Below are 25,301 nucleotides of genomic sequence, written 5' to 3'. Positions count from 1 at the left end.
ATACTTTAACTTCTGGAGAGAGAAAGAGACTGTGAGAATGACACCAAGTTCTCTGCTAAGTTCACATAATGAGGGCCTGATGCTGCTGCTTCTGCAGGAGCCACAAATTTCAGTCATAGGGACACCCTGAGCTCTACCTGGAAAGCTAATGGCTCGTGTGAATTGGGTCAGGTGAGCCAGTAACACCCTAGACAGCTATGGCAGCTCTGACTTACACTGATTTTCTATTACTTTTCTTTATAGAAAAACATCTTATTTATTTATTTGCCTCTGTAGGAATAGTTAGTTCAGGGCTATTTACCTTAAATCTGCTTTGGAAAGAATGACTTTTTCAGATAACAGTTATAAATGAGATGACCGCACTGAGTATAAGCTGCACTGAGAAAAACAGAAAAAGTATTTTAGAAGCTTTAAAAAATCTAAATTGAAAACCAGCAATATTAGGGTTGCCACTGGGTAGCTTGCTCTTCAGCTTGGCTGTGTTAATGTGAATTGATCAGCGTGGGGAAAATGGTTTTTTTTTTTGTCACTGGCCAATTTGCATGGGAGTAAGAAACAACTCCTGAGCAATGTGCAGCTGCAGACTTGAGATTACACCTCTGCATTCTGTGGCAGCTTTGTCATGATGAATTGCAGCAGTGCCAGATCATAGCAGGCACTTGTGTCAGGAGCTGAGCAAGGAAAGAGCTGCTTTGCACCTCACAAAACACAGGGCCATTGTTGTTAAGCTGAAATATACAATGTTTCAGACTTGAAGTCTGAATTTAAAAAAAAAAAAAAAAAAAAAAAAAAAAACCTCAACAAAATACGTAGTTCTTAGTTACCTAAACTGCAGGTATTGGATTCCTGTAGTCCTATCTATGATGTACTTTTGTATCTATGGATCCTTTTGCAACACAGAGAAGACCTGGACATTAGAGATCCTAAGGATTTAGCATGCTGTACTTCAAAAACAAAAACAAAAAAGAAAGAAGTAAGGGTGTTTTTTATTTATTTGTTTTGTTTTTAATAGTAACAAATTTTGGAGAAGTAGCTGTATTTCTTACATTTATAGGACGTGAGGGTGCATTTCAGGTACGGTTTGTACCATGTTAATATAAAAGACAGGTCGTGTGGAATCAGCCCTGTATGCAACAGGGAATATATGGACAAAGATTTAATTTCTATGGGAAACTGCAGGCTTTTCTCTGTTTCTCAGAAGTAAGAAGTCTTGTACATCTGCAGGCATTCTTGAAAGAGGAGTCCAAAACCACTTGGCATCCTGGCCAACTACATAATGGGCACATGGATAGAGGCTTGTTAGAGCATGCTCCATGCACTCAACGACCAGTGAGATGTCAGTGTTAAGACAGGCATCTGAGAGCTTTTCTTTCTTTGCTGCATCTGTAAAACTCAAACAAAAGATCATTCAGTGACAGCCAGGAAAAGTGACTTTTAACTCTCTATCCCACGTTGATTTGTGAAATTTCACTAAGGAGTTGGTATTTCTTGTTTCTTGTTTTAGAAGAATTCATAGTAATTTCTGAAGATCAACTACCCTGTCCATAATGACCTGTGATACAGTTTACCCCAAGAGCAGCCTAGGTTCTCTTCACTGTGAAACAGCAATGGCAAAATCGCGTAGGTATTCCCCAAGTAACTAGCAATGATAGTATCTCAGAATAAACCTAACTGTGTAAGAGGCAAATGGAAATAGAAACGCTGTGGTGCTAAGTCTCTTGTAGTAAGGTAATTGCTTTGCAGAAATCTGTGAAATGCAACTGTACTAAAGAAACTTGAGGAACAAAAAGCCCAAAGACAAGTAGCTTCTGTTCAAGAAGGTGTTAGCAGGCACCTCAGGAACTGTCTGTCAGACAATTTCTGCATGGCATAACTACTGCTGGGGATAGTAGAAGCAAAAGGAAGTTACTCCTATTTGATTACTAAATAAATAATAGTAACAGAAAAACACTGCCAGCACATTAGTTACATCATTAGATGAATGTTTTTTTGCCTTGGAGTTTGCTCAAAAGCTACATGCCAACGCAAATAATTAATCTTTAACTGAGATCTGAATAAAGTTTCATTGCACAAGTTTTTGTGTGAATAGCCATATTGTGATGCAGATGCATTTGAAGAGTAACTGTTAACATGCAATCTTTTCAAAAAGTCATAGTGATTAGAAGATATAAAGCTACTTTGAAGGCTTTCTCAGCGAGAAGTACATTGCTGCTTTTAGTAAAACGCCTGGAAATTACTTCACCTTTCTGAAAATAGTCCTCTCCATATTGCTTTTTAGTGTCGGGGGAAAGCCGATCCCAAATAACCTCCTTCTCTTTCCGAATCTTTGCCAGATCCGTTAGCGGTGTTTTGAACAGCCCAGGTTGAATGCAGGAAACTTTAATTCCAAAAGCTTTCATATCTCTTCTGCAAAGACAGCCCAGCAATTTAATTGCATTAGAAATTCTTATCGATATGGTGGGATGTTTTTTCTGTACTGTTATTTCTGTCTTTACATTACATGTCAACATCTAAGTACTGTGTGGAAAGCACAGGTGTGAACTTTCAGCCTATTATCCCTAAATGAGAGAGGGATGAACTCTCCTAACTGCTTCACTGAGTGTGAACATGTATGGACAATGACTAGCATATTGTATTTCATATCCCAGTTCCCCTTCCAGTAGTTTGTAATTTGTCAGACTTGCCTGTAAGACCATCTGACTGCCTAAATGTAAGTATCCAGAGCCATTTTACATGTCTTAATGAACCCCTCTTGATCTCCATCTAATTCTCCAAACTGGTACAGATTCTTCTGGCCACATCTCATAATTGTCTGCTGTGTGTGTGTCTTATAAACACTTAGAAATAGGGCATACGCTTATAGGAGATCAGGTTTTTCCTGCAGAGACATCTCAGTTCCCTTGAGTGGAATCTCTTCTCCAATAAGGCCCCCATGAGTAACTAAATTACGAGAATTTACTTATAGATATACAAAAATACCATCCTTATGTGTCTAACAGGATTTGTATCTTAGATTTCAAAAGTGACATAATCTATGCTGAAATAAAGGTACTTTCAAGAAGACTTATCCCAAACTGTATAATATATTTAAGTTTTATATCAAGTGTCAGACATGTAAATCAGCTTCTATTCTGCATGTGCAGGTTTTCAGTCATCTGTTAGCCTTAGAAAATGAAGAGTGGTCTTTTTCTTGCAGGTGAGTGTTATACCTTAAGCTGTCATTAAATCCTTCTACCCCAAACTTTGAAGGGCAGTAGCCTCCACCACAGAATGCTAGCCGACCTCCAGTACTGGATACATTTACTATCCTTCCCTTTGCTTGTTTTATCAAGGGAAGCATATTTAATGTCACATTTATGAGTCCAATTAAATTAACTTCAATTGGCTCTCTAAAATGCTCAATATCCAACCAGTCTGTAGGAGCAGTTGGCCCCATAATTCCAGCATTATTAACAAGTCCCCAGAGACCTGCAAGGAAAAAAAGAAGAAAGTTAGGAAGCAATTTTCACCTAATGTGGTAGATTAATTGAACTGTGTGTGACTTTACAGGAGCAGTGATGGACCAAAATGGCAGTGAATCTATTGCGACTACTAATTGTTTTTTGTGGGCAGAAAAAAATTCTTTTGGCTGAAAACTTGGCACAGTTTTGAGAAAACACAATTCAAACAAATTGTAAGTCATTTTACAAAGAGAGGAAAGGTCACGTGGAAGTTGGAATTTAGGATTAAGTACTGTGGTATGTCATAATAGACCAGATTTAAGGCTCAAAGTTAGCAGTAATTAGAGTAAACGGTGAACATATCACACTAATTTGGGGAAAACTCACTTATTTTATCTAAATTTTTTTTATAAAGGCAAATGGCCTGGCGCTTACCTTCTGACTGGACTTCAGCTTTGATCCACGCTGCTGCTTTCTTAATGCTGTTTGAATCTCTCACATCCAGCAGCACTGTCTGAAGCTGATTGGAAGTTGCAGCTTGTAGCTCCTTGGCTCCAGTTTCAGTCAGGCAGCTGGCTAGAACACGGAATCCCTTTTTATCAAAAGTCTTTGCTGCCATATTTCCAAATCCTGTGTCACATCCAGTGATGAATATATATTTGCCAGTGAGGTTTGCAACTTTTGCCCCATTTCTTGCCTTCCAGTACCACCACAGAGAGCTGATGCTGAGAAAGAGTAGTATATAGAAAAACATTTTTACTGAAGTCTTCTGGACTCGCTCTTCTGAAATGAAAAAGAAAAGCTGATAGTTTTAAAGGTATAATTGGTTGTTGTTTTTTCTTTTCCTCGAGTTGGATAACTGCAGCTGTTCAGAGAAGTGGGCACAACACAGAAGTTGCATCTTGTTTGTGCTAGAAATACAACTAAAAATCCTTGAGCAAAAATGAGAACTTGAGATATGTTGTAAGAGAGTTACACAGCATAATGTATATTATTAGGTGCTACTGTGTCAGTCAGCTCCCATCAAACATACCTGGCAGAAACACCCTCTAGAGAAGAGTAGCAAAAATGAAACGTTTGCATCGAAACCTACAGAAATGTTTGCATTTAGTGTCAGTTCGCAGAAAAAGACTGGGACAGCTGATAACAAAAGGTAAATCAAGATCAGCAGCACACAGAATCATCCTTTTCTATGGATACTTCAGTAAGGTTAGGCAGGAAAAGTGATTTACTTTCTTTTACTAAAATCCTCTGTTGTCAATGCCAGACTCTTGAGAAGCAGTGCATCTGTATTTGTTTCAGGAGCATCAGCACTGCAAACCATGTTTGGGAAGAGCTCCCTACCTATGGTTGTGCTCCAACTGACTTAATAGTAAAGCTGTAAGTAGCAGCTGGTGATGGATGAATTTTCACTTAGAGAAAGCAATTCAGTTACATGTCTTCATAAACGCTTATGCCCAGAAAGCACCTAGTGCAATCTGCTAAAAAAATGATTTGAAATTGACGTAAGAGACTGCAGATCTTTACAAACCTTACCTACCAGCAGTCCATCTCTGCAGGGCAAGGTGCAAAGAAGTTTGCATTTACAATGGCCAAATTCTCCTCTGGCAAAAAAAAAAATTAAAAGGAAATTGCAAACGTCTGTCATGTTTTTAAGCACTCTGATAGGAACAGGGACATTGATGTTATTTTCTGCAGATAGAACTGCTTTCTGCTCTGACACACAAGATTTTTATTTTATATGTTTCTTCTAAAAGTATTTTGAAACACATTTTTTAATATTTTTATTTTAAAAATAATTTATCATTCACTGTTTCAAAAGTGTTGAAGTTGAATACAGTATCACATTATTTTCCCTTGCAAGCACTGTGGCTGCTCATGGTGCTTGCTTACACCAGCTCTGTGTGCGGGCTGGAAGTGACCCACAGTGTTGCAAAAGCTGCAGTGCACAGTTGCTGGGTTTCGTTGCTTAACTTCCTTTGCAGCATCAGTATAGCAGAAAGCGTGGTGAGGTAATTAGGCAGCTGCTCTCCCTGAGTGGTGTTTCACTGTTGCTTTGTTAGGACAAGACCCAGCAGAGCGACTGGTTTCCATCCCTTTCTTCCTTCTTTACTTTTGCAGCTCCTGCCAGCCCTGCCTGCATGGCCGCAGCCCCGCCACGTGTCCACGCGCCCCTTCTGAGCAGTGAGGCGGGAAGCTGGGGCTGCAGCAAGGACAGCCCGAGGGAGCAGCGGGACACAGGGCTGCGTTTCCTCACGTGCTGCTTCAGCTGTGACACAGGTGCTAAGTAAAGAGAGAGCAGGTTAATGGAAGAAAAGCACAGTTTGGACCTGTGATCTGGTCAGTAAATAAAAGTAACGGCCAATCCAGCTAGGCTGCTGGAAGACAAAGCTCAGCCAGGCGTTGTTTTTTTTTCCACAGAATCAGGCACATCTGCTAACATGGGACAACTGGCAGTGCAGTGTGAGGCTAAATTCTGGTCTCATGGTTCGTCGGTGGGCTGATAAGACTTTATCAGATTAACAAAGTGCTGTAATGATAGTGTTTTAAGAGTGCTGTGTACAGGCTGTGTTTCCAACTCCAGCTTACAGGTGAGATTGAGAGGTGCAACACTGGCCCTCAGGCAGCAGATCTAAGATCTGCAGAAGTAAGCAAAAAATCTGTGTTTGTTTCAGGAGCCACAAACAAAAGGAGCACAAAAACAAAAGGCTAAATCAAGAAAAATTATATTTTCCTTTAGTTTCCTGGAGGCACTGGGTCAGAAGCCCCCAGAACGTTCCAGAAGCATCTAGGAGAGCTGAGGTGCTGAGGACAGGCAAGCCCATGTGAGATGCTATCCTGTGAGAAGAACAGCTGAGGTAACCAACAACTTTCTGAAGGGTTTTTGTTTTACTTTCACTGCATTGAATTGATAAAATTTACAGGTTTTGTTGTTTTGCTTCTTGAAGTCTTGAACCTGCCTTTGCTATTTTTGTTTGCACAAAGGTTTGAAATGGCAAAAACACCAGCTGCCAAATTTTGATTAGGTCAAAGGGAGAAGCAAATGCATGTCCTGCTTCAAGTATATTTCAATAGCAGGTGGCGAGAGTAACTATAGAAATAGAGTAAGTAACTAGAGGTAATTGCCTTGCTGCCTGCCTCCTAACCTACTTGTGGGACCAGCTCTAGACATTGTTTTGCAATTCCACGATACTGTATTTTTGTGACTAAGACATAAACACAGTATGACTTAGTGAGGCTAAACAGACTTAACCATGGAAGAAGAAATGTTTCTTTAATTCTGTGTGCTAGCTTCCCACCTGAAAGCATCCACCAGACAATCACCAGTTTGGACTTTATACTTTCCATAGCAAGGGAAAATCACACTCACATAAACAAACCCATTTACCCAGAGGTACTTTCCTTGTTTCACTGTAAGAAAAGTGTCAACAATTTGCCATTTCATTATGAAGAAATGTAATCTGTTTACAAAACAGGAAGATGGTTTCTTGCCAACAAAGATCTTTTTGTTTGCAGCAAAAATGATAAAACCCATTGAAAGAGGAAGTCTTACTTTTGTCTTAGGTGCAGAAAGCAGGTTTGTGCGTAGAATACTTGTTAAAGATCTTCTTTGGAAAAGGTAGTAACTTTTTCAAAAGATTTACGTAATTTCCTTTTTAATAGCATAAATCTCAAATCAGCAAACTCCATGTAAAATTCATTCTGCTTTGTACAAAGTGAATGCTATGTTGTGTTTGTATAAATGCTGTGTGCCAAGAAAAGAATGAAGACATAGAATGTGGGTACTTTCCAACCTGACCAGCTTTGTGCCTATATTGATTGTTCCTACAGCTTCTTAAATCCTCTAGGTTTTGCCCTGATCAGAGTCTGAGAGAAGGCTGTTCTCTTTTGGCCTGATTTTGTTGTCTGTGTCTTCTGAATATCTTTATTACTGACATTTCTTTTTTTCAAATGAATTTTGTAAACAATATGTAACAATGGATGCTCCAGTAACAGGTGTTGAAGTCTTCTGACTAATGTTTCAGTCTGCAAACTGTATCAAAACTGCATTTTAACTAAAATTTCCCGTAGTTCAGGGTACCAGAAGAAAGATTGAGAGTTCGCTTCAACTTAATATTATTTAGGTTAAAAAAAAAAAAGTGGAGCGAAAAACAATAAGAAATACGTTCAAACACCTGGAGAAATAAAGATGACAACAAATTGGTTTGCTTTGTTTTTAAAGGATCGGAAGAAGGGAAGATAAAGCACAGTGCAGAAGCAGAAGCGTACTATAAGATTGAGGTCTGCTTTGTACTTCTCACCATCTGAAGTGCTATATCAGTGTGGCACAGTTCAGATGGGGATATTATACACAGGAGAAAGTCATCTCATGTTTGGCTCCTCGGCCTGGGGACTACTGTATGCTAGCTATAAAAATTAATTTGGTTGTGAATGCCTACCAAATAAATTAATGAAGCGTAAAAAGCTATTTGCTCCATGCTTTCTGTCCAGCAGACTAGTCCAGACTGCTTTATTTGCATATGTACCTCAATCACAAAACACTGAAACAAGCTGAACATCTGACACCTCAGTCTGCAGTGGCAGATTGAATCTATTTACCTGGTAGAAAAGTATAGTCACCTGCTACTGTGAGCATACAGTGCTAAATTTCTGACTATCTTTATGAAGCTTTGGAAGTGTTTTTTATTCAATTTCTAGCTGTGTTCTACTAGCTCTGTTCAGTACTGTGATAAAAATCAGTATGTTGTAGACTGCAGCTTGAAGCTGAGGAGTCAAAGTGCCAAAAGAGCACTTTGACTTTAATTTCTTACAGAAATTATCTGCTCAGGAATAAATAAGAGTCATTTTTATTCACTTCTCCCTGTGCATTGCTGGAAAATATCCTGAAAAGAGGGTAACTCTGATAGTATACTGGCATAAACATCTACTCAAAGAAGAAGCAATTATTTTACTGCAGTTGGCTCAATGAATTGTAATCTTTTTCTTCCTGCGTAAAGAAGTGTAAGAATGTGTGAACTGTAATCAGAATGTTTCCCCTTCAACTCAGGGCAGGACGAGGGGACTTAGCCTGACACTACTGCTTATGTTTCATGAAGTAAATATCCATTGCCTATTTTGGTTTGGAGATCCTGCATGTGTTCCCTATCAGAATGCAAGAATGGGAGCATCTGTTCTCTGTTCCTTCTGTTGCTTTCATCTTTCAGTGAAGCATCTGTAGGACTGAATTTAGCAATAGAGAGTTTTCTCTTCCCAGAACATCAGAAGGTGGCAAAATGCAAGAAAGATGGAGGGGACTGCAGTTTTTCCACTTGTAGTTGTAAATCAGGAAGGTGACTCTGTATTACCAAAACAGAATGCTTTGTGTTCTCTACCTTCCATGCACAGGTGGATGGTTTTTCAGCATGCATTCATTTTTTTCTGGCCCGTGTCATAAAGTCAGGTTAGAATTTATTAATCTTCAGGACTTTCTATGTTAACAAGTTGAGAAAAGTGGGGATTTAGCGGAGTCCTTTGCAAGAACTAAGGTAGTCTGTGGTGTTAGCTCCAATCCATCACTGTCTTCATCCACTTCACTAGCAAAGCCTTTAAGTGGAAAGACTGAAGTAATTTGTGTATAGTTTAAACTGTACTCTGTAAAACCAAGACTGAACTGGAGATGCTGGACTGTGTTTAAGTGTGACTTTGGTTGAGTGCTTTGGAAAGGAAAACTGGTGCAACTGTATGACCTTTGGACACAGTGGTCCTGGAGAAATTGCTGGGGGATAATGTCTTCTCTGCTGTATCATTTTCCTTCTATCCAATCCACCTGTATGCCCTGCACTGCATGGAGTTATTTTTTCTCATGATTCTAATGTATGGTGGATGAAATAATCAGTTCTGTGATGTTATCTCAGTGTTATTTACCAAGTTATGCAGCATGCATTAGCAAAGATGTAGACTTATTGTCTACACTTTTTGTTATGAAAGTGGGAGATGACAGCAGGTTTGATAATGCTGTTGCTAAGTGCATGGGACTGATTCTAAACTAGAAAAATAGAGTTCGGGTGAGCTATGTTAGATCCTGAGGCACTTTTTTGCAGGAGGTTTGTCATGGAAAGTCTGATGGCACAGACCTGAGGGGAAGCCAACAGTGACTAAGATTAAGGTGTTACCTTTCCATCTTATCATGTCAAACAAAGATCTCTGTAATGAGAACTGATTTCAGAGGAGAACTAAACCGTACTTGTTATTTCTCTCTAAACCCTGCAGATGTCATTGGTTGGGGCCACAGCATTGTCCTCACCAAAGTCCCTTATTGAAAAATCCACCGAGAGACCATCTCCAATGAGAATTCACTATTGCTAAGTGTTTTCCTTGCTTAAAAATATTCATCTTTTAAAGGAGAAGTTGTAAAAAATTTCATAGCTGTGGAATTGGGGTGAGCTGTGGATTAGAAACCACGTAGCTAATACAGTAATTCTATACTGTGATATAGCATAAAATGAAGTTATAATAGTCTCTTTCCATACGTTCGTTGTGAATAATTTTTTTTTTTTTGGTAAGAGAATTCTCTGGTCTATTCATGTATAATTGCTTTCCAAGAGGTCTGACTTGAAGTTGTGAGATTACATTAGTCAAATTTAAACCCGCCGTTAAGTGTCAATGAACTGTAACCAGTGTGACCACAAGGTTATTGACCCAGGTGCAAATAGCCAATGCTCAATTTAAAGATGGGTTAGAGTAATGAAAACACGATGGGAAGTGTTTGGGTGCTTCACTGATTGAACGGGATTCTTCCAATTTTCTTCATGTTCTCTCGCAGCCACAGGTGAGTAACGTATCCATCACATTTAATGTGATTACTGATGAAACTTCTTGAACTGAAGGGTGCCTGTATTTTTCCTTCAAAATAATCCAAGTTGAATACTAAATTTAATCTGCGCAATTAGTGTTTTTTGAATTGGGACTATGATGGATAAATTGTTCAAGTTATATTTTGAAGCAGTGTGTCTTTCTGCATGTATGCTGTCATTAATGTCTGATCAACCAGGATTTAAACAGAAAAGGAAAGACCGTAATGTCAAATGAGGATCTATTCTGCATAAAGATCTGATCTGAAAAAGATTTCATATGGTTTTGGAGAAGGTCTGAATATAGTTTTATTCTATAGCATTCCTTTGTTTGCATTTTCAAATGATTTCTCTTTAAAATCTGGATTTTTTCCTTAAATGTAATTGTTTATAAAAACCCCAGCAGTCATAACTTTGCTGGTAGTGGATTTACTTCGCTGGTTTGCATTTGCAAATTCACTTCAAGGGAATTTTCTGACATATTCTCTGTTGCTAGTTTTTATTTAGCACTCTCAGGTAGATTGGATGATGTAATCTTCTGTTATCTCTGATTTTTGTTATCTAAATCACTCTTAATGGAGACATCAGCATCATAATTTTTCAAGGTGTAAATGGTCCCCATATGAACTTGCAGACCCAAAGGAATGTTGTTTCAATATTCTAATTCAGCATGCTATTGTTCTGTATTAATGTAAGGTAATGAATGATGCCTGCTGGCTGTGGTAGAATATGGATAGTATTTTATGTTCTGAACCTCAGGAAGGAAAAAGTGTATTTTCTTTCAGAAATGTGGAACAGTCACGTTTTTTTTTTTTAATTGACAAATTTTGACAATTCCAGAAAGTTTAGCTCTAGTGAGTGTTTGTAACAAGAATCCCTACTCTAGTCATTCATCTTTTTTCTCCCACTTTTCCCATTTAAGACAGCATCAGAATTCAGACTAAAAAAAATAAAAAATCGTCATATATGTCATAATGTTAAAATATGGTGTCAAAGCAAGCACTAAAGTGAGACTTCCCAGCATCATGCTCTATGCCAGCATTGCAAGGACAAATTGATTTTTACAGTGTTCCATCACAAAATTTTATATAGATGTTATGATTACAAGGTCAAATAATAAATACTTAAAAGAGGATGAGGCAGAGAATGACGGGGCTTTGCTTTACTTCTGCCATTTTCATCAACCTACAGCATGACATCATCTTTTATCATTCTGAAACAGAAATGCACTTTTACTTATTTTATAATCTGGGAAACAATTTCAGTAACACTGACTTCAGTGTAAAATCAGCTGTTAGATCAACTTTGTACATTTCAATTGTTTGCTAAACAAAGCAAAGCAGTGCTTACTAGATTTAGGAACAAATTATGGCTTCTGCGTAAGGACAAACGGCTGATAAAATTACCATTGTGATGAACTTTTGTAGTAGAAAACTTGTGTTGTTGATATTTCTATTTGCTGTGCTATTAATTGAGTGAATGATGATTTAATTTTCTGAACAAAAGTCTGTAAGTAATAAAAATAGTCTTTCTCGCACATAATTTTCTTTAAAACTTCTAAATAAGTTTTGTGTTACTTTTTTTTTTTTTTAAAGATGAACTAAAAACACCTATCCAGGATTAAAAGGCTGACAAGCCATAGGCTCATTGCATATTTAAGCTGTGTTTTCCTTAGAATTACTTCACTGTGAAGTGTTGGCCAGTCTGTGCTACCACTGTCAAACTTGTTATATTTTGTAAGTGGAGCAGAGAGATCATGTCTTGGGATCTCTAGTTCTAACCTCTCACCTGAATTCATGCTTAAAATAAATAGTCTTGACAATGTGATCATTGAGAAAACTGCCAGAAGTGAGCTCACTGAGAATCTTCCTATGTTGTTTTTTTCTCCTCCCCTCAAGGTACTTCTGCATCTTTAGGATTGTTTGAACAAGCAAAGTGGAAGAGAACTGTTTTTTCCCTATTGCACAAGAAGCAATGGGCGTAAATTCTGACGTGTAAAATTCAAATTCGACATTAGGAAGAGTTTATTTTAGCAATAAGGATAGTGGAGCACTGTAATGCTCCTGGAGGTCATTGGGCATCTTTGATAAATATCCGTTAAAATGACAGAAGAATAATTAAATTCTGCCCTGGATGCTTAGAATTAACCAGAAGAATTAGGCCTTTACATCCTGTCTTCCTGATCATTCCTGTGCTAGAGATATACGTGTAAAATTTAGGAACAGATGATAAATGAGGAGGGTTTCCCGTGTCATGGTCTTAGTGATCAGCAGCAGCTGGGCCGGGCTGGGACAAAGCAGAGCAGGTCTCTGCCCACTGCTCCCTTGTAACGGAGCAAGATCTGTTATTAATATCTTGGAATGTAATCCATTGGATGGCATCTACAGAAAACCAATAGTTGATTTTAATATGGCCATTGATGGCAAGAGGGCTGTTTGCATCAAACTGCAAAGCCCATTGGGGCAGCTCATTTAAGGCAGAGGTGGTACTGAAGCTTTTTGAAGGAGTTGCACTTTGGGCTGGCTTGGACATACTTCTCTGATGTGTTTTGCTACTCTAGTTCCACTTTTAGAATTTGCACTGCAATCAGTGGCATTGCCTTGGGATGATGGCAAAACTTGAGTTAAACAGGAGTCTAATGTAATATAGTTGTACTTTCAAGGACTAATGTTTACTAATGCTATTTTTCTCCACCCCCTTCTCTTAAGGATTTTTGATTTGATCATCTAATCATCATGTCTGATCCTGTTATTCTGCGTAGCATGAAGAAACTGGGAGAAGATAACTATGCTTTTGACTTGGACGGTAAAAGTAAGATGTTTATTCTTCAGTCGCCTGATTTTGTTAAGCATAGAAGAGGTGGTGGGTGGTCTAAGTGGAGCTAATAGTCATATAGAATACAAAGGTAATAGTCTGTGGAATAAATACAGTTATGTGGTACCCGCTGCTGTTCTGTGAACCTACAGGTGTGCTGTCTGCAGAGCCTTTCTGAAAAAGCTGTTTATAACAATTTCTCCCTTTGGATGATATTTTCTTATCACATATTCAAAATGTCTACCTAAGTTCTTAGGTATCCTTAGGTACCAAGGCACTGCTTACTCAGTGTCTTGGTGTACAAGTAAATGGATAGAAACTTGTCTTCCCTGGTTTTTAGAGGTTCGTTCAATAAATGTGTATGTGCAGCCATACCTCTTTAGGCAGAATACTGAAGAGATATTGCTCTGTGTACATCTCATGTCAAGAATCTGCATTCTTTTTCTTCATCAGAGTTTTTCCTCTTCCATTTTTCTCTGGTAATGTGCCTTTTTCCAGTTTGTATATGCAAATGCAGCAAGAGTAAGGTAGGAGAAAAAATGAAGAGAAATTGCTACATAAATATTTTGAATTCTGTTTGTAAGACTTGAGAAGAGCAGACAAAGGGAGAGGCATTGCAATTTTACGTTAAATGCATAATGCATAGCAAAGCCAAGCAATAGCACATTAGGGAAAATAAAGTGCAGTACAATTCAATGTACATCTGTATCTGCACCCTACGTAGAGTAAAAAGGGTCTGCAAGAAGATTCTGTAACTCAAGTATCACCAGATTGCCTAAGTAAGCATCTAAGCCTGTATTTTCAAAATCCCTGCCAGCTGTGCCTAACTCTGGATTTCTTTGAGCTTTCATTAAAAATCTTCTCCCAGGGAATAACAAAATGCTTGAGGTCATGCAAAAATAGCCCCTGTAATAACGTGGGCCTTATTGGGATTTACAAATATGGCATTCACTCCCAGTTACACCTGCTTCATCAAAAAAATAGGTGGTTTGGGCAGGCTCTGAACAAAACAGATTGATGAGTAACTTTTTATCTTGGGTTCTCTTTTTCCTTTTACTTCATCAGCTTTTTAGAGCAGTCAGATGGGATAGTGATGAAGACCGTAGGGATTTTATTTTATGAGAGATTACTGAGAGAAAATTGAACTGTGTTCAGACTAACATTCAAAGGCCTTCTTGGAGGTACTTTTCATTAACAAAAATATCAGAAGAGAAATCACACTAATTTGCGTTATGTTAAATATTTTCTCCCCAGCTTACATGACATCTTATGTTTATAGTCCTCCTTCAGCAACTTTAGTTCTGTGAGAACTTTACAGTGATGTTTTGTAGACTAAAATTGTGGCTTGCAGAAGAATTTATCACATAACAACGTATATCATGAAATTGCAGCCAATAATTGAACTTTTTCAAGACTTACTTTTTTTTTTTAATAACACACTTCCTCAAGCCTCTTTCCCTGCTCTATGGCAGTAGAGTGTACCAGCAGTGATCAGTGATCTGTCTTCACTTTAAAATACCTAGTAGTTGCTTGTTACTGCCAAGTCTGGATTTCTAATCTACTATAATTCACTGTTTGAGTTTTGCTCTCAATCTTTATCTGAAATATGACATATTATAGAACTGTGAGTGTGATGGTAGCATCTGAAGACATTTGGAGTATTCGGTCTGGCTCTGGGCTTGATTGCATTGATTTTTGTTTTGTAGAGTTTGTCAAAATCTTCAAGTATAAAAGCAGCTGTTCCATTAGCAGATGGTACATGTGATTTTTTTGGTCTTTATGTGCAAAAGGTGCTATGTTCCCACCTTCTATCTGCCTGTACTAGTCAGATAATTCTTTGATTTTAACCATCCTTGTCAAATGCTTTGCACTTTGCAGAAATTATTGTTCCTGTGCTAGCTAATCTCCTTCCAAGAGTCAAGCGTATGCTTTTGCTGGGAACTTCAAATCTGTTGTAACTGCTTCCAAGAAGACAGCGTGGGAAATTATTCTCTTAGTAGCTTGAATGTATTCCTAAAATCAAGACTGGTATGGCAGATTATGCAGCTGATTTTAAAATTTGCAATAGAGCAGCAGAAACCACAGCTCTATGATTGTGACAGAAATAAACGTGAACGTATTCTGGAAGTCTGATCTCTTCCCCAGCTATTGCTACCCCAGCACGCTGCCCTGCATCCTGCTGAAATGAGCAGCTATTTGTGTGCTGAAGCTGTACAGACTTCCCACTCCCTTTCCCTGCAGTGTTTTGAATGTTTAACTGAGGCTGCTGGCTGAAGGCAGTTTCAGTTCTTGGAGTACTTTGAACTCTAGTATTTATTGAGAGGGGAGAGAAGTGAAAAGGGAGTGAACAGGTGAAGGGGTATATCATTCTTCTTCAGGGACAGAAAACTTTTTGCCTGTTCTAGCTTCGCAGAAATTTTCCCAGGTAGCTAATATTTATCCAGTTGTGCTGGAACAGTTGTTCCTTGTCTATTAACCTGTCTAATGTAGTTGCTGCTTTTACTTCTTCTGGGACTTTAACAAAAGACTTTCTATTGGGACCAAACCTCTTCTTTTTACATCCGGCATTTTTTTTGTCTTATAAAGTGTTGTCTCTGGTTTCTCAATTTCCTTGGAAATGCAGTCTTCTGCTGAATGTAGCGAGCAGTTCATTGAACTGTAGAGCACCTTTCCAAAAGCAAACATTGGTGCTTTAAAATGCTCCTGGCAACCAGCTGACTGATCTGTTCTGCTCTATAATCTCCAGCAAGGTTTGTTTCAATAACTGTCTCTTGTACATATTACTAAGTATTAGATCTTTCTGGATCAACAGCAGAACACTGCAACTGTAGGTATAGTTAATAGCCAGCTTTACTTGGGAGCCCTTTGGGAGTGCTTCTTCATTTGATTTAAGTATCAGATTTCCTCAGGCTTACTTTTTACCATGTTCACATAACTGCAGTAAAGCCTCAAATTCTTGACCACCTTCTGCAGCTTTCCCTAGATTCTGTGCTTCTTTCAAGCTGAAAATTTTCCTAAAGCATTCAAACATTACCGTTGCTTTTTCCCTAAGGTTAATATGTTGTTTAATTGTCCCTACGTATTTTTTACTTGCTATGAAAATCATACTTTGTTCTATTTTTCTTATTTTGCAATTGTAACAGTGAACTATTACATATGTTTCTTTACTTCAATTTAAGTACAGATAATGTATTTAAATTGAACTAACCAATTGTACTTACAAATTTTCTTCCTGCATAGAAACTGTTGGCAAATGAAAGCTGTACCATATTTCCTTGTTCTCTTGAATAGCATTGCTACGCTCTTGTTTCCCTCTTCAGGTTTATAGGTTAAGATTTCTTCACCTTTAAAGCATGCTTATTTTGCTCTCTAAATCAGTTTCTATTTCAGCAGATCTTTTGTTTTCCCTTTAAAATCCATCCCAGCAGCCAGCTTGTTCTTTGTGTGTTTGTGTGTGTAATACACTTGGCATTACCAACCTGCAGAGGAAACTTCCTCTAAGGCTTTTCTTATTCTATAAATCCTCAAGGAAGGGTTTCAAACCATTACAGCTGTCACCAGCTGCCAAACTCTAACAAAATGAGAACAGCAATTTTTCTTTCTTTTCTAACACCAAATTATGCTTTCTAATAATAGTTTTACGAGTATGAATCTTTCTTTGAAATGTCTGGGATTCATAGGATATACTTATGTAACAAACAGAGCAGAATGAAACCATTATTTGCTAAAGCCAAATAAAGTTACTAACCCCTAAAAGGAGTTGTAATTCGGTGTTCCTTCAATCCCAAACTCAGACCACTTATTTCTAGCATTGCTACCTTGGAAAATGCAAAACCATTTAGAAACTAAGGAGCTGCCATACAGCACAACTGTATCTTGTAATATAATTCAATTTCTCTAAGTTATGGTTTTTCAGAATGTATCCCAGTGTCCATTCTTACTCTCTAGGGGCACAACTGCCCCTTTTCTGCAGGATCTGCCGTCTCTAAGTTGTTGGAAGGCAAGAGCTACAGCTCCTCCTCTCAGAGAACGCACATTGGCAATGAGGCAGTGTCCAAGTGAGCTACATATCTGCATACTGGCAAACAGTTTGCAATGGAAATATGTTGACTTGTGGCAAATGTTTAATTGGTGATGAATAACGTATTTAATGAAACACACTCTGTCATCTTGGGAATTGAACTCTTGAGACTATTTCTTCAAGAGAAAATAGGCATAAATAGGTATTAACTTGCCAGGGCATTTTTAGACTTTTGTCAATTCTTGTCCCTGATTGGATATATTAGAGGGAATAAGATGCTTTGTAACTTAGGAGCAGTCAGATCCCATGGGGTTCTAGGACTTGTTTTTCATACCTACGGAAGATGGTATTTGTGAATGATAATTATTATTAACCGGACTGTGCATTTATTTTCCCTAACAGGTAACAGCTTCAAGAAATCAGAGTAAGTCGTATACATAAGTGCAACAATCAATATTTCTAGGAAAACTCAGCAAAGTTAATGTCATCCAATCAAATTGACACACTTATAGAATATAGGGTATTTAATAAGAAGCTATTCTCTAGGAGGAAATCTGCCTTAATTAAGGAATATGAATTAGCCTCGTTTGCTTTCTCTTCAGGCTTAACTTTTAGACCATAAGTGTGAACAAATTTCTGACATAATTAAGATATTAAGATTTGAACCATAAACTTCTAAGCAGTTAATGACTTAGAGATCTTGATCTTCAACTATGATCTGAGATGTGAATGGGGATAAGAGGAAGGCCTCTTGCTAGATCCTGGGACAACTCTGTAGCTGACTGGAAATGCTAGTGGGTATGTAATTCATGCCAGCTATTTCTGGCACACTGTACACAGATAGAGAGCTACTCTTGACACAGGGAAGGGAGACCATCTCTTAATTTTTGTCCTTGCCATGTTGCCCATACCAGAGAGCACTCACCCAGAATTCAAAATCTACTATGGTCCTTTCATTTCGATGGCCCTTTATTTCGAAACCCAAGCTCTCTCGGAATGTTATAGAAACAATGGAATCACAGAACTGTAGGGGCTGGAAGGGACCTCTAGAGATCCTTGAGTCCACCCGCACTGCAAAGCAGGCTCCCTAGGCCAGGTTGCACAGGTAGGCATCCAGGTGGGTCTTGAACATCTCCAGGCAAAGAGACTCTACAACTTCTCTGGGCACATGGAGTTCTAACATACACGTATAAAGCTTCCTTCAGGCTTTCCAGGTTCTGGTTACAGCAAATACTACTGGAATTCATCTTTCTAATAAAAAAATATCCAAATACAAAATTCCTTACTTCTTCATAAATGATGGTGATAGTTACTATACTATGGATGCTGTCCATTATAGTACAAGTAGACATTTAGAGTTTTATGGATCATATAGAGCAGCAGCAGATAATGCTAGCTCTTAAAGAGAAGCTGTGTAGTGGTGTGAGATTCTGTTGCTACTAGGGGAATATGGATGTTCAGATAGTGTAAGAGGGAAATGGAAGAAGGCTTCTCTGTCTTAAATAAGGACTTAAATAAGCCAAAAATAAATAGTGTTTTAAGAAGCTGATTATGAAACAGTGCATAAAGCTTTAAATCATTTTAACCTAACCTCTGTTCAACTCGCTAACTAAACTTTAAAATCACCATAAAATCACTGATTCCAAAGAAATCTGAAAGAAACAGCTTGTCTCTTTCAAACTTCTTGGCAAAATGTCTCAAATAATATGTAATTTCAGAGAACTAACCGAGAGAATAGAGGAATTAACGTGAAAAATTATCCTTTCTTTGCCAGAAATTTCTATGCATATGAAGAACCTTCTGTTAAGAAGAAAAATGATAAGTGAGTTAAGTTCAATTCTGTGTACTATCTTTCCATATAGAACAGAATCTGTACTAAATGCAATTTTGTAATTGTATGTTTTCTGTTCTTGAAGGTCATCCAAAAAGAAAGAAAACGTCATTCGCGTTGGCTTCTTTCAGCTGGTAATGAAAGCAATGGATATAAATGTCTGTATGGTTTTGAAGAATAAATGATAGTAATGTATATGGTGTTTTGGAGAATAGCTGTGAATAAGTCGAACTTGTAAGAAATTAAACCACTTGGCATGAAATTCTACTATTCAGTAGGAATTTAATAGAACTATTTCTTCGTTAGCTGAGTATTAATTACCAGTATCTGTGTAATAATTATATGTTAAACATGTTATATAGAACCTGCAGGTTACTATAGAAAACTTGGAAATGCACAATGCTGTGTGGTATATGTAGCCATAGGTCGTATATTTGATCTGTCCTGGAGAGCCATAGAGTGTGTCACAATTTTGAAATGAACATAGTAGAGAAACACCCAACCCAACAGCATGCAGCAAAGAGATTTTTAGTATTTTTTATCGCATGTTGTTTATGCAAGTAGCCTGTAATGTGTCCAAACTAAAATGATCCTGAATAATATTGGACACAAGCAGTGGCATCCTGCTTGTACTTTACCTGACTAGGTATCTCAGATCTTAGCTTGAGAGAACAGTCTGTTCATGCTTGCCATTGTGGATGTTCCCCAGGTCCCCAGGGGGAGAACTGTGGCGTTCCTGTCTGCCTTATGGCTGTTGCAGGATGAATCACAAGTCTTTCCATCTCTAGGAACTAGCTTTCTGGTTTGCAAAACAGTGATAGTGTGCTTCCTTTTTTTTTTTTTTTTTTTTTTTTTTTTAAAGAAAGACCATTTGTTAATTTCTCTTGTATGTTGACTTGTTTTTCCTTTTATCATGTTTCTGTCCCAATAACCCTTTTGATATGTGTTCCAAATTCCTGCCCCTTCTTCTCTCAAATGCATTATAACACCTACAGAACCTAGACTGGTTCTTTAGCTGGCCAATAGCATTTGATATTAATATTCTGTAAGTACAGTTTAGTCTATGTATTTATGCCTGATTTTAACCCGAGAATCAGACTTCACACAATCATGACCAAAGTAATTTAGGTCACTGTAACTTAGCTGAGTAACCAGCTGTGTGTGCATGCACTTAGCCAGTGTAAGCACTAGTGATTAGCTCAGTCCCTTTTTTTACTGCATGCTAAGTCATGTTTCTATATATTTCTCCTATATTAAGACTCAACTCAGTGCACAATTACCCAGTTCAACCAATGCAATTTAGGCTATTAACTATGAGAATTTGTTCTGAAATTTTGAAGTGGATTTCTACCACAGCACCCAGTTTTGAGAAATTGGATAGTTCTGTTCAGAGTCCCTGCAAAATGTCCTGAGGCTTTTTCATTCCTTCCTTCTCCCTCTCTCCTTTCTCACAGGAAAACTGCAGAGGTGACTACATATGTGGATTATAATTACTGTTCTTAAGATAGTCTGGAATGATGATAATGTGGAGCGATATTGCCTTATTAATATTATATGATAATACTCTATGATTCTATACATTCCTTCACATGATCAGATTCTGCTGTCGAATACTTAAAGGGAGTTCATCATAATTTATGAGACGGTAATTACAGGTACAATTCTATTAGAGTGGAGAGAGATATTTCTCTTCTCTCTATATTGAAGAAATGATGACTCTTAAGAAGAAAGGTTTTGTATCTGATCCACCTGATTAATGATTTATCAACATACAAGCAGCATGAGACCATATTTTTTTTCCTGTCTCTTTAGTTTCGATTTTCTTCACCTCTGGAAATTTTAATGATGGTTGTTGGTAGCTTCTGTGCTATTCTTCATGGAGCAGCCCAGCCAGGCATGTTGCTCGTGTTTGGTGCAATGGCAGACACGTTCATTGAATATGACGTTGAGATGCAAGAGCTTAAAAATCCAAATAAAACATGTGTAAATAACACCATAGTGTGGATTAATGGTACTGTTCATCAGAATGAAAGGAACACCACAATAAGATGTGGGTAAGTAGTAGAAATGCTTGTTTCTTTTATTGTGTTACTGTGGTTTGTTTAGAATGTATTCCTACAAAAGACCTGGCTCAGCCTTTGAAGTTTACATGGGTAAAGGAGGGATGGTTCTTGCTACAGAGCCTTGCTTCAGAGCTGAAGGGAGAGAAGTCCAGCTTGGGTCTTGATCTTTCAGCTATAGATGTCAGCAAGGATATTCTTTGATAGTGATAGTGATGATGATGTATGTCTGCGTGCCTCTGAAATCACTGATGTTTTCTTTGATGACCCAATAGGTAACAATGACTTCTGGACATTTTGGTTAGCACTAAGGTGTCTATCTTATAGGTGCCAGCTGGCATCTGAGCAAGTCAACTAAACTTTAGTCATTGAAATGTGCACTTCTAGAATGCAATTCGTCTTGGCTTATGGGAGATGTCTAAGGCAGGTCTGATGAACTGTCCTTTAAGACTGCCTTTTTGTTTCTGTTTATTATAATAAAGACAGTCCAGATGAATCATTCATGTATACATACCTGTCGACAAATCTGAACCTGTTAACTGTTCTTAGGGCTTGGTTTTCAGTACATTGTTCCAAAAGTTCTCTAGTCATTGAGTAATAGTAGATTAGGTGTGTAATTAGAATTAAAACTTACTTCTTTAATGATCTCTGAAATTCAGAGCGTATGGGAAGTGATCTGCATTCCAAAATGTAGGTGGCTGGAGCCAAATTATTTGATCCAAGCTGTCCAAGCTAAACCCTGAGAAGGGACTGGCAAATATAATACAGAATTTGCTACAGACCTCTGCTCCTCTGCAGCACCAACTAGCTATCAGGCAGGATACATAAAAACATTTAAAATGGTGCTAAGTATTTATGTTAAACACCTGACTTATTTTCATGACTGTATTTTGCTGGAAATCAAGTCAGGTACATACTTTCCCTTCTGGCTTAAAATGGGAGAGTACTAAATTCTGGGCCTACGGAATAAACTTGCTCTCTGCAGAATGTTTAAAAAATATCTAAAAGAATATCCAGTAAGTAACCAAAATGTTTGTTTCAAAGTAGTCTAAGTGTAATACCAGCAATTCAGTGCACTTTACAGATATTAGGAGTAATTTGATAGAACTATTTCTGCTAAAAGAGATGATCACTTGAGGTAAGCAGGAAAGTAATATGTGAATATGCTTCAACCGCCCTCATTTCTCCCTGTAGAACACTGCTTAAATTTGAGTGTTATTCATTGGTATAATGGTACAAAATAAGGTAATTCAGCATCTAATGAAAATTTGCTTGACAGATGCTGCCTAAAACACCTTTCTTACCTGTGCTGCTGCCAAACACACAGACCTGTGGGGCTTCTCATCTGGCCCTTTCACACTGTAGGGCCGTTGCAGGATGCACAATTTCCTGGTACCTGCCAGCTCCCAGCCCTGTGCCACAGGAGTATCAAGCAAACCAGCACCTGCTAACAATAGCCTCAGGACCAGGAAATTGCTTCTGGTAGCAAAACAAACTGACTCGCCAGCTGACTTGACTCTAAATTTGAAGACACACCACATTAGAAATATGTGAGAAACTAAAAACTGTATTGCTAATTCTTTTTATTTTTCTATTTTTTTTTAGACTGCTTGACATTGAAAAAGAAATGACCACTTTTGCAGGTTACTATGGAGGAATTGGTTGTGCCGTACTTCTGTTAGGATATTTCCAAGTCAGTATTTTGCTCTCTATTTTGATTTCAAGGTTTAAATCACTAAATAATTAAGTTTGTCATAACTGTATTCCCTTTAACTGCTTAGTCAACATCGTATTTTAGCAGGATAGACAAGCTCAGTTCTGAACCTATTGGATGAAATATTTTAGATCTGATTATCTGAGACTTAGGATTTGTTCATGCAAACCTTAGTACACAGATGCATTTAACCCAGTGAGATGACTGCGTGCTGCTGCTTTCACACCAGAAGAAATATTTGCTTGAATGTGGTTACTATGGAAGCCGCATGCTCTCCTGCAAATAGCTAAAGGGCATGCAGTTTCACAAGTAGGCTAACTTGAGCTCTGTGTTTCTGTAAGGGAGATATTACAGAGTGATAGAGTAAAATTGGTGTTGGAATAGAATCACACTGTATATGTTCTGTGTACTGATTCAAACCGTATGACTGAGATAAGCTACAAGCTTGGACAATTCCAGTACAATCTGCTTGAATTCACTGCTTTTGAATCTTTTTATAATCACAAGAAGCACTTGTCGTTCTTTTTTCTAAAAGCTATCTGAGTGCTTTGCTGAGGTAGAATGGCTGCTGTACCTCCATTATTTACAGCAAATGGACAACTGTTTTCCTATGACATTTATGTAACAGTGCAGACTGACCTTGTCAGTTCTGTCAAAACCGAGATAAAAGTTTCATCCAGAGGCTTTAAGAAATGTTGGATTATTTAAAGATCGAGATCATAAAATAGCCCAATGTCTGTATGTGTAGCTAGTATGTATTTTACCTGATGCTGAGCTTATTGATAGTCAAATTACTTTTTTTTCTTTTTTTCCATGTTAGCCAAATTGCTTTTTCCTGTTTGTAGAAACTAGAAAGACTTTTCACTGCAATTTGTTAACTGCATTATACTCTTCCTAGATCTGCTTTTGGGTTATGGCTGCAGCTCGTCAGATACAGAAAATCAGGAAAGCTTATTTCAGGAACGTTATGAGAATGGATATAGGCTGGTTTGACTGCACGTCTGTAGGAGAACTGAACACAAGAATTTCTGAGTAAGTAATCCGGAAAAAATATACTACATAGAACATTTTTGCACTTCCAGACACCAGAGTGCCAATTTAGGCATTTAACAAACATCTTCTAGTACAAAATAGAGAGCAGGGACGAGGCTAATTGTCTCCCATGTGTTGGAAGTAAGCGCTATGCTACAGTTTTCTTTATTTTATTTCTTTTTTTTGTTTGTTTCTTTATTTTTGCTACCTCCTCCTTTGTCTTTTCCTGTACCCAGCCCTTTCTGAGTCTCCCATTAGGCTGCCAGCACGTTCGAGTTAAGGGTTTCAACCTTCTCACTTAATGGAAAGGAAAATTGCACGCAAACTATGCTCTTGGCTTTTGAAAGAAAAGAGTGAGACTTGCTTAATATTCTGCTAAAGCAGCAGTTACAAGCACTTACCTTTAGAAATCCAGGATCCAGGGTAGATGGAGAAAACGTCTGGGTAAACGTTTAGCTCTGAGAAAAGCTGAGTTTAAGGCTTGCTTCTTTGCTTTGTAGTTCCTGTTTACTTAAAGAAGCTGCAAGATGAATATGCTGACTCTAGGTGGCTCCCTGTGCTCTGTCATGCCTGCATAATAATAGGGACAGCTGCAAAAGATTTTCTGTAGTTGAAGGGAATTTTTTTGTCTTTACTGACAAGTAGTAACTATGACTTTCTGTGTTTTCTTGTTTTTCAATGAAGAGGAAATACAAAATGTAATTGGCTGTGAGGAATATGACTAAAAAGGTGAAACAGACATGTATTTCTTGAATGAATAACACCCGGTTCACTGATTGTTAGGATAACACTGTCTTGAGCCTTCTAAAAGCTTCCTGAATGCAAAAAAAAAAAAAAAAAAGTTCTTTCAAGTAGAGGACTGTACTAATAAATCTGCATCTTAAACATCAGTGCCACTTGCTCCTTTTTGTTCCAAGAGCTCCCGGTTTGCCTGTTCTCAGGGGTGAGAGTAGCCAAGAGCAGCAGAAGTGTAATGACTATTTTGTTTTGAGATGTTTTTTCTGTAATGGCGATATATAAATGAGACCAAATGAACTCTGCAGCTGCATGGGGTTTGAATTATGTTAACCATTGCACTGCTCTCCCACATGTGACACAGCTGTCATGTTTTCCAAATACTTCCAGCAATACTGTATCCCTCTATTTTTCCACTCCGTCATATTCAGAGAACAAACTGCCTGGTGTAAGGTTGAATGATGAAGAGAGTTAAAGCCTTCTTCCTACCTCCTCAGCAAGGCTGCAGTTAGTGCTGTACAATGGGGATATGCCATATCAGTTATACTATCAAATGGCTGCATCCAGCTGAGATGTCTCTGCTCCCTTTGCATCAGCTGGGGCACAGCGGTGAGCAAGACTGCTGGCAGGATGGCTTTTCCTGGGAAAAGGCAGAATTTTCTCTGTAGTATTCATGTGTAAAATAAATGCCGGTTGCCATTGTAAAGGTTCCAGGTTTTCTTACTGTAACTGAGCATTTTTGGAAAAGCCCTCTGCAAGGGAAAGCAAAATGTGGCAATACAAAGGAAAGATATGCAGATACACTCTCACTGACCTTTCTATTT

General features: G+C 38.0%; 2 protein-coding genes across 9 annotated transcripts in view; one reads left to right on the top strand and one right to left on the bottom strand.

Moving 5' to 3' along the window:
- The window catches only part of ABCB11 (ATP binding cassette subfamily B member 11), a 60,363-nt gene that overhangs the window by 6,415 nt on the left and 28,647 nt on the right, over positions 1-25,301 (top strand). Inside the window, exons 1-8 of one of the 5 annotated variants that reach the window (XM_048953638.1) lie at positions 6,184-6,298; positions 12,979-13,081; positions 17,508-17,529; positions 18,880-18,927; positions 19,022-19,070; positions 20,749-20,990; positions 22,602-22,689; positions 23,609-23,742. In XM_048953638.1, coding sequence (XP_048809595.1) covers positions 13,006-13,081; positions 17,508-17,529; positions 18,880-18,927; positions 19,022-19,070; positions 20,749-20,990; positions 22,602-22,689; positions 23,609-23,742 — 659 coding nt within the window. In that variant the 5' untranslated portion in view covers positions 6,184-6,298; positions 12,979-13,005. Of the gene's footprint in view, positions 1-6,183; positions 6,299-10,094; positions 10,249-12,978; positions 13,082-17,507; positions 17,530-18,879; positions 18,928-19,021; positions 19,071-20,748; positions 20,991-22,601; positions 22,690-23,608; positions 23,743-25,301 lie in introns of those variants that run through there. The other 4 variants (XM_048953640.1, XM_048953637.1, XM_048953639.1 and 1 more) reach the window with 4 other exon arrangements.
- Positions 975-25,288, bottom strand: DHRS9 (dehydrogenase/reductase 9). 4 transcript variants are annotated; one of them, XM_048953646.1, is made up of 6 exons: positions 24,144-25,288; positions 13,460-13,572; positions 3,876-4,165; positions 3,210-3,468; positions 2,243-2,406; positions 975-1,383 (listed from the first exon to the last, which is right to left on the bottom strand). In XM_048953646.1, exons 2-6 carry the CDS (start codon positions 13,519-13,521, stop codon positions 1,157-1,159), a joined length of 1,002 nt encoding a protein of 333 aa, XP_048809603.1. In that variant the 5' UTR covers positions 13,522-13,572; positions 24,144-25,288; the 3' UTR covers positions 975-1,156. The 4 variants fall into 4 exon arrangements, with proteins under 4 accessions (XP_048809603.1, XP_048809605.1, XP_048809604.1 ...); XM_048953648.1 differs by lacking the exon at positions 13,460-13,572 and having other exon boundaries at positions 3,876-5,044; positions 24,144-25,284; XM_048953647.1 differs by lacking the exon at positions 13,460-13,572 and having other exon boundaries at positions 3,876-4,223; positions 24,144-25,282.

This window comes from Lagopus muta, chromosome 8 (genome assembly GCF_023343835.1).
Source record: "Lagopus muta isolate bLagMut1 chromosome 8, bLagMut1 primary, whole genome shotgun sequence".
In the NCBI taxonomy this organism is placed as follows: Eukaryota; Metazoa; Chordata; class Aves; order Galliformes; family Phasianidae; genus Lagopus; species Lagopus muta.
Note: the sequence above shows the minus strand (reverse complement) of the source record. Positions and strands in the feature narration are given on the sequence as shown.